A 10,000-nucleotide genomic window follows, 5' to 3' on the forward strand; every position below is an offset into this window, starting at 1 on the left:
ATCATAAGTATATATGGTCAGTCTCTGTGGGATTATCGCTGTCTCTTGTTTCTGCCATTCACGAGCGGCCTTTAAAGAGTTGGAAGACCCAGACCTACATGGCTGAGGACTATGAAGCGCGAAGTAGGAGATGATGAATGGAGAAATATTGATTTAAAAGCTCAAGATAGAGACGACTGGCGAAATCTAACCGAGGCCCTTTGCGCCAATAGGCGTAGGAGGAGAAGATGATAATGACGATGATGATGAATATATTATAAGAACAACCAAAATTTCTATTGATTTCAAACATCATGAAAAATAATGTTACTAACTTATTCTTAAGCAAACCACAACATATGTGCAAATGCATGTGAACGTAGATAATACACTCCACTGTGTTTAGAGATACACACACACACATGCACACACACATACACACACAATGATAATACGAACAAAATGACAATGAAGCGTGATTAGAGATAAAGCTGATTTTAACATTTTAAATACTTTTTTCAATTTTGGTTCTGATAAGTTGGCGTTATAGGCCTTAATGGTTTGAAGAGAATTTATAGATTCATATGAAAATAACAGATTCTAAAAATACAAATAGATATAACAAGCGGAGCGCATTTAGATCATTCATTCTTTACATAAATAGCAAACTTAATACATATATATATATATATATATATATATATATATATATATATATATATATATATATATATATATATATATATATATATATATATATATATATATATATATATGTATATATATATATATATATAGCCAATATATATATATATATATATATATATATATATATATATAGAGCCATATATATATATATACACAATCATATATATATATATATATATATATATATATATATATATACATATGATTGTGTGTATGCATATCTATCTATCTATCTATCTATCTATCTATCTATCTATATATATATATATATATATATATATATATATATATATATATATATATATATATATATCTTCCTCGACCAAAAAAAATCACTTTATCCTTCAATCAATTAATCAATCCTTTTGAATCAATACAATACACATGCCTAGCTCCTTCCTTTCCCAACACTGAAAACTTCCACTACAGTCGACCAACTACAAGATACTAAGCCCATTTTTTCAGGTCAGCCAATTCCCAACGGAGTCTTCATTTAACAGACTTGAAATGTTAACCCAGCTACCCTTAACCCCCCCCCCCCTTCTCTTTAACCAAACTGGGGCCATGGATCTATTCAATTCAACTATTGACATAAAAGAAAAAAATCTTCTTAGATTATTGGTAATTATTATCTGGCCATGGGGCCTGGGAGGTCATTCAGTTCCCAGGTTTCAGTTATTTTATTATTATTATTATTATTATTATTATTATTATTATCATTATTATTATTATTACATACTAAGTTACAACCCTAGTTGGAAAAACAGAGTGCTATAAGCCCAAAAGCTCCAATAGAGAAAATAGCCCAGTGAGGAACGGGAATAAATAAATAAATAAACTACTAGTAATCAACAATCAAAATAAAATATTCTGAAAACAGTAACAACATTAAAATAAATCTTTCATACATAAACTATAAAAACTTAAAAAAAACAACAACAGGGAGAGAAACAAGATAGAAAAGTGTGCTCGAGTGTATCCTCAAGCAAGAGAACTCTACCCCAACCCAGTGGAACATCATAGTAAAGAGGCTATGGTAAGGCCCAAGATTACAGAACAAAGCTTTGATTTTGGTTGGAGTGTTCTTCTAGAAGAGCTGCTTACCACTGCTAAAGTTTCTTCAACCTTTCCCAAGAGGAAATTGACCAGTAAACATTTACAGTGCAATACAGTAGTTAACCCCTTCAGCGAAGAAGAATTGTTTGGTAATCTCAATGTTGTCAAGTGTATGAGAACAGAGGAGAATGTGGAAAGAATAGGTCAGACTATTTGGTGTAAGTGTAGTTAAAGGGAAAATCCAAGGGAGGATCCAATGTAGTACTGTCTGGCCAGTCAAAACCCCCAATAACTCTCAGGCAGTAGTATATCAACGGGTGGCTGGTGCCACGGCCAACCTACTACCTAAAAATAAAAGTTACAAGATGGAAGGAAGGCTAAAAAGCTTTTAATTTTCAAAATTTAATTTGAAAAAAAGAGATGTCAATTTATATAAATTATGCTTGACACAGTTCTCTCAAAACTGTCATGCTTTTTCAATATTAAAATGTTTAATTTTCGGATTGTTAAGTCATTTTCACCATTTCCAAACACAATCTTATATTTACCGGATGTATATGAATACCTGTAGACATGTATAGATAACGAAAATGTAATGAAGTTGGATTTTTACTCTGATTTTCTTTTAAAGTTCGCTCATGAATGGCAAGCGACAATAACATTGGCCTAACCAGCAAGGCAATGCCCTGGTCTGACTAACCATATATAAATATGATCAGCACCCAAGCCCCTCTCCACCCAACCTAGTACCAAGGAGGGTCAGGCAATGGCTCCTGTTGACTCAGTAGGTAGACCTTTGGGCTCCATCAAGGATGGTGAGGTTGCAAACACTACAAGAGACTATCGAGCTTGAGCGGGACTCGAACTCCATTACGGCAGATCGCCCGTCAAGGACGTTTCCAATAGGTTACCACAAGCCATGTCACCATTTAAAGGCTTTAAAGGCCGCTCATGAATGGCAGAGGCAAGGGACAGTGACATTGCTATAGCTAGCAGGACAAGGCCCTCGAGACTAACCATAAATACATATGATCAGTTCTCAAGTCCCTCTTTCACAAGGTAGCACCAGGGAGGGCCAGGCAATGGCTGCTGATGACTCGATATATACAGCTATAGGTTCCCCCAAACACCCCATCCTTAGCTCACAGGGGTGGTGAGGTTACAGCGACCAAAGAAACTAACGAGTTTGAGCAGGACACGAACCCCACTTTGGCAATCACCAGCCATTGCTGACCATATCCGTTGCGCCGACAGTCTATTGAATGAAATAATCCCTGGCAAATCCTCCAAATGAATCTTTTCTTGACGAGCAACAGATGAGCTCTGGCAAAGCAATAAAAAGGGGATTGTTAACCAATCGAACGACAGATACAAAAGATTGCCCCAGACAAACACGTACCGTTCTCGTCCAGAGTCCTCATAAAAGGCCAAACGAGACGAGATGAGCTGCGTGTGATCTCTCTCTCTCTCTCTCTCTCTCTCTCTCTCTCTCTCTCTCTCTCTCTCTCTCTCAATCAATCGAGGCATTGTTTGGACTTTCTGATAATCCCCCCTGGGTCCATGGGCATTTTGGGTGGCTCGAGAACAGTATTCGTATGATGATGATGCTGATGATATCATTATCATTGTTAATGAGATAAATGATGATTATGATATAATTATTATTACAATTATCAACGGATTCAGAGTGATATTTATAGGTGATGATAAAGTTGATGATATTAATATCATTGTTAATGAGATAAGAGAAACATTTATAACTGATGATATAATTATCATTATAATTATTATTTTCATTGGCGAGATAAGAAACATTTCTATATTATAATAATGATATAACTATAATTATCATCGAGTTCAGAGTGATATTTATAGGTGGTGACGATGAGAAACATTTATAACTGATGATGATATAATTATCATTATAATTATTATTATCATTAGCGAGATGAGAAACATTTCTCTATTATAGGTGATGAGTTCAGAGTCATATTTATAGGTGGTGATAATGATATCCTTATCATTGTTAATGAGCTAAGAGAAATATTTATAACTGGTGATGATGATGATGATATAATTATTATTAGAATTATTATTATTATCATTTCTATATTACAATGATGATATAATTATAATTATCAACGAGTTCAGAGTGATATTTATAAGTGATGATAATGATGATGATATCATTATCATTGTAAATGAGATAAGAGGAACATTTTTAAATGATGATGGTGAGGTAATTATTATTATGATTATTATTATCATAGGCGTGATAAGAAACACTTATATATTATAATGATTACATTATGATAATTACCAACGAGTTCAGTGATATTTATAGGTGATGATAATGATGATGATATCCTTATAACTGTTAATGAGATTAGAGAAACGTTTATAACAGATAATGATATAATAATTATTATTATAATTATTATGAACGAGATAAGAGACATTTCTCGATTATCATAATGATAATTATAATTAACGAGATCCAAAAGATATTTATAGATGATGATGATGATGATGATGATGATAAGTATGATATCCTTATCATTGTTGATGAGATGAGAAAAGCATTTATAGATGATGATGATATTATCATTAACATAATTATCAAAGAGATAAGAGAAACATTTTTTAGATTATGATGATGATATGATTATGATAATAATATCCAACAGATTCTGTAGATTTGAAAACAAAGCCCTCAGAAGAATATTGGAAGTTAAATGGCAGGCCAGGATTACAAATGAAACTATAAGAGAGATTACTCGAGTGCCAAATGTGGATGAGACTATGGTGAGGGGTAGATGGAGATGGTTCGCGCAAGCTCTTCGCGCTCCCCAAGAGACATTAGTTCACCCAACTTTCAACTGGGCTCCACAAGGCACTAGAAGAGTTGGAAGACCCAGGCCTACATGGCTGAGGACTATGAAGCGATAAGTATGAAATGAGCCGAGAAGCATTGATAGAGGCGACTGGCGAAATCTAACTGAGGAGATGATGATGATGATTATTATCAACGAAATCAGAGAAACATTTATAGTGATGTTGATGGTGATATTATCAATATCACCATCATTATTAACAAGATCAGATACATTTATCGATGACGAGGATATCTTCAATAATATTATCATCAATACAACCATATACTAATTTCTAGATGATTATAATGATGACTATCATCATTATCATTATCAACCATATCATCAAGCAATATTCTTGGTCCAGTCGATTTGTTAATATTTCTTAAAAGAGATGAGAAAATCAAAGCAAATTAAAGCTAGAGGAGCGGAACAGCTAGGTAGAAGGACGACACTGCTAAGAACCTCTCAAGGGAGGGAGTAGGTCACAATTTTATCGTACAAAACTGATTAGCCTTATGACCCGTGGAAACGGAATTATTGTAGTTATAGCTAAAACTAACATGAGAATATAGAAAATGGGAATCATATTGAGGGTATACTAGAGCACAATATTCTATCTTATTTCTCTTCCGCTTGTTTTTGAGTTTTTATAATTTATATAGGAAATGTCTGTTTTTATGTTGTTACTGTTCTTTAAATAGTTTAATTTTCCTTGCTTCCTTCCCTCAATGGAGTACTTTTCCTGTTGGAGCCCCTGGCCTTATAGCATCCTGCTTTTCCAACTAGTTTTGTAGCTTAGCAAGTAGTACTAGTAGTAATAATAATAATAATAATAATAATAATAATAATAATAATATATAGAGACGCGACGGGAATTACTAGATGCTCACATACTACCCCAAAAACCGCATATCTTATAAGCCCATAAACAAAACTGAAAAAGTCAGCTCGCAGTTTTCGTCTTGGAATACATTTTTTTAATTTGGCAGCAATACCTTTCTCGGTCTTTCTGCCCTTTATAGGAATGAAAAAAAGAAATAATCACAAAGAGAGAGAGAGAGAGAGAGAGAGAGAGAGAGAGAGAGAGAGAGAGAGAGAGAGAGAGAGAGAGAGAGAGAGTAACTGTACTTTCTTAAACGTTTGTGTTTTTAGACGACCATTTTTGTACCAATGGAAAAAAAAAGGATACAATAGAATTTTTTTTAAATCTCTCTACGGCGAGCAGTCCAAGACTTGTGTTCGTGGTAATATTACGGTTTATTTGAATGAGAAATAGTTATCCACCCTTTGTGAAACAGTTACCTGTGCTGATGAATATGTTACGTTTCGTTCAGCGGCCAAAATAAGTCACTGTTGCTCCTAATTCTCCGTCATAAGAGCTAAAAGTATCTATATTTGAACAAGTCACGTGGCCTGTATAAATAATTATATGTGAAAAAGACATGCACAACTTCGAATTAAAATCAGCAAGAGACAAATAAATGAACTACCTCAAGCAATTAGGTTGTCACCTGATAAAGAGACCCCTGGAACAATTCATCTTACCCGACGAAGAGTCAAAGCGATTGTTTTCTTAAACGTTTTGGTTCTTAGACGACCATTTTTGTTTAAAGATAAAGATAAAAAAAAACAATCAAGTTACAATAAACCTGTTTTTTAATCTCTTTACGGACACGAGCCCCTTCGATTTAAAATCAGCAAGAGACAAAATAGTACGAACTACCTCAAGCAATTTGGCAGTCACCTAATAACCATTGGAACAATTCAACTTACCTGACGAAGAGCCAAAGCGATTGTCCAGACGGCGTCGTAGGTCTGCGTCACGTACTCCGTCAGGGGCTGGCCTGTGTGCGAGAACTCCCGAAGAAATTGGCTGTTGGTCTGAAATGAGAAAAAAGAAAAATATTCAGAAGCGGAAACATATGCTAACTAGAAGGGCACTCAGTAGTGCGCAGACCTTCGCCAGGCCAGCTTATTTGTCGAACTTGACCTTTGACCTAGGACTTTCAAAATTGAATCACTTCCCCGTCTCAACATAACAAATTAATCCCGGAAAGTTTCACTACTCTATGAGTAAAAATTGTGACCTCCACCACGACAGCTTAATTCTCGACCTTTGATCTAGGACTTTCAAAATTGAATCACTTCCACGTGGCAACATAATAATTAATCCCTGCAAGTTTTGCTACTCTATGAGTAAAATTGTGACCTCCTCCACGGCAGTTTATTTCTAAAGCTTGATCTTGACCTTTGACCTAAGACTTTCATAATTGAATCACTTCTACATCTCAACATAAGAATGAATCCCTGAAAGTTTCACAACTCTGTGAGTAAAACTGTGGCCAGGAAGTTGTTCACTTACAAAGAAACAAACAGACAAACAACAGGGAACACAAAACCTCCTCACAACTTCGTTGGCGGAGGTGAAAACATACCGAAAGCGATACATAAAAAGAGTAAAATGAATGTGAACGAGTATAAGGAATTTGTGTTGAAGAGAGGAATGAAGAAAGTGATAGACTAGAATGACAGTAAGGCTATCTTCCGCTATTATCTTCCATTAAATTATATAAGAAAATCCTTATAAAGACGCCGGTATACATCAATAAGACTTTCTATAATGGAGACATTTTATATATTTGTATTCATTTCCTTTTAACCCTTCCAGCTAAAACATTTTCAGATCAATTACCTGTGACTACATTTCCTCCCAACCCTTTCAGCTAAAGCCTTTTCCGATCAATTACCTTTGACGAAAATTACGAATCCTTCCATATTCCATTTTCCTTCATAACTCTTCAAGGAAATAGCAACACAAGTCAGTCGATTAGTAAATCAAGGAACGGTTAGATAAGAAATGGTGACGTTTCTGGGAAATCTTATCCATTGCAAACGTTTCGACATTCCAAATGTCATCATCAGTGCTACCTAAAGTAAAGTTGAAAGAAACAATATAATTTCTAATCAAAATCTTTTCATAATTCTTTACTTATTTTATATAATTCTGAGGGGGGCAAGCCAGCCTCAACTTGGTGCCAGTCCCAAGTCCGGGTAAATGGGGAGGGTTGGCGGCAGGAAAGGCATCCGGCCATGAAAAATTAGCCGAAACCAATATGGCCAGTGGAGATTGTGATATTAACGCCTGATGAAGTGTGGGACAGAGGTAGATGGAGAACACTGGCCAGAAACATCGACCCCACATAAAAGTGGGAAAAGATGCAGACAAAGAAGAAGAAGAATTGTTTCTTTTATCTTTACTTTATGTAGCCCTGATGATGACATTTGAAATGTCGAAACGTTTGCAATAAATATGCATATGGCAATGCTAGTGTTTCTGTTTCTCCCAAGGAACGGTTATGTGAACGTTTTATTTCCAATAATAATGCTAAGTCTTTAAGTTATGATTCTTTGATTCTGGAATGAGAATCTTCAAAAGCAACATAAATAACACCACTACAAGATATTTTTCTTAAATATAAGTTTCAACATATTCGGAAACAATAATAATTGCCTTTGCAAAATTCGAAGATTTTGTGACGGTTATGTATTCACCCGTGTTAGTCTGTTAGTTTGCTTCTTAACAACATTACACAAAAACTGATGTACCGTTTTGACCAAACTTACACAAAAACTATTGTACTAATTTTCACCAAACTTACACAAAAACTATTTTACTAATTTTCACCAAACTTACACAAAAACGTCTGTACCGATTTTGACCAAACTTACACAAAAACTATTGTACTAATTTTCACCAAACTTACACAAAAACGTCTGTACCGATTTTGACCAAACTTACACAAAAACTATTGTACTAATTTTCACCAAACTTACACAAAAACGTCTGTACCGATTTTGACCAAACTTACACAAAAACTACTCTACCGATTTTGACCAAACTTACACAAAAACTACTGTACCGATTTTGACCAAACTTACACAAAAACGTCTGTACCAATTTTGACCAAACTTACACAAAAACTACTCTACCGATTTTGACCAAACTTACACAAAAACTACTGTACCGATTTGTACTAAACTTACACAAAAACTACTGTACCGATTTTTACTAAACATACACAGAAACTACTGTACCGATTTTGACCAAATTTTGAAGTCATGTTAGGTATGACACAAGGATGAATTTGTAACAAGTTGGATAAAGTACATCAAAGTACAATTACACAGCAGTACTTTGAAAATAATTGCAATGATAATAAATGGCAAATATCCTGTTAGTTTATTTTGTTTGGTTTGTGAACAACATTACGCAAAAACTACAAAACCAATTTCAAAGAAACTTGGCGGACATGCGGGGTATGACTCAAGGAAAAATCCGTTAGATTCTAAATAAAATACATCCAGGTACAAGTACACAGTGTATTTAAGAGCAAAATAAAACTGCTTGGCGTAGCGAAGGCATGCTCTCGACTGGGAGGCACTCACAGCCCCTCTAGTTTGAATCAAGTACATCCTGATGATTATTTATCTATATCTATTAATTAACTTGTGCGAACACATAACTGATTAGCTATTTCCAATTATCAAATTTCGATCGATCTTGAATTTACATAAAAACATAGATATATATATATATATATATATATATATATATATATATATATATATATATATATATATATATATATATATATATATATATATATATATATGTGTGTGTGTGTGTGTGTGTGTGTGTATTTATATATAATCATTCATATATAAAGTATATATGTGTATATTATATATAATATATACACATACACACTAGCTACTTACACCACAAGACTAACAAATCTGAACAAATAAAAACCAAGAGTTGAAATAACGAAAGAAGAACATAAGATGCAACTCACCAAGCCCGATTCGGAAGCGTTCTCTCCTATAATGGATCCGTGGTTGGCCACCAAGAACGTCCCCTGGGTCGCTTCAACCAGCTGTTGCCTGGAACAGTTGGTTCCTTGCGTGACCTGCCACCAGCTGTCCTGCGGAGCTCCCGAGAGTACCCAGGCGTAGTCGGCTCCATACATGCCCAGATGGTACGCCTGTCCAGATGGGGAAGATGCAACCATCTGAGATAATGTATATATTATTTTTTGATGGTATTATGGGGTGTTGAGGATAAGAAAGGCTGTTTGGAAAAAGGAAAAATATATGGTATTTTCGGACTTTCATTTTACTTTTCTTTGATTATTCATCATTACAATTATTTTTCTTTTTTTCCTTTCAATCATTCATATATTTTCATTCATTTATTTATAATATGTTTTCAAAATATTTCCTTTCTCTTTCTATTCCATAACTCTAATTATGCTTTCAATATTCCTTCTTAAAAGATTTTATTTCAACTGATTTAATTAAATTTATGAAAAAAAATCTTT

At 34.3% G+C, this 10,000-nt stretch overlaps 2 protein-coding genes across 2 annotated transcripts in view; one reads left to right on the forward strand and one right to left on the reverse strand.

The window, feature by feature from the left end:
* LOC137647862 (uncharacterized) overlaps positions 1 to 10,000 on the forward strand; it is an 854,937-nt gene that overhangs the window by 480,551 nt on the left and 364,386 nt on the right. The gene's annotated exons all lie outside the window — the stretch shown is intronic.
* The window catches only part of LOC137648367 (uncharacterized), a 204,306-nt gene that overhangs the window by 84,116 nt on the left and 110,190 nt on the right, over positions 1 to 10,000 (reverse strand). Inside the window, exons 5-6 of the mRNA XM_068381295.1 lie at positions 9,476 to 9,664; positions 6,393 to 6,500 (exon numbers count right to left, since the gene is read on the reverse strand). Of these exons, the coding sequence (XP_068237396.1) occupies positions 6,393 to 6,500; positions 9,476 to 9,664 (297 nt within the window). The remainder of the gene's footprint in view (positions 1 to 6,392; positions 6,501 to 9,475; positions 9,665 to 10,000) is intronic.

This window comes from Palaemon carinicauda, chromosome 10 (assembly GCF_036898095.1).
Source record: "Palaemon carinicauda isolate YSFRI2023 chromosome 10, ASM3689809v2, whole genome shotgun sequence".
NCBI classification, from domain to species: Eukaryota; Metazoa; Arthropoda; class Malacostraca; order Decapoda; family Palaemonidae; genus Palaemon; species Palaemon carinicauda.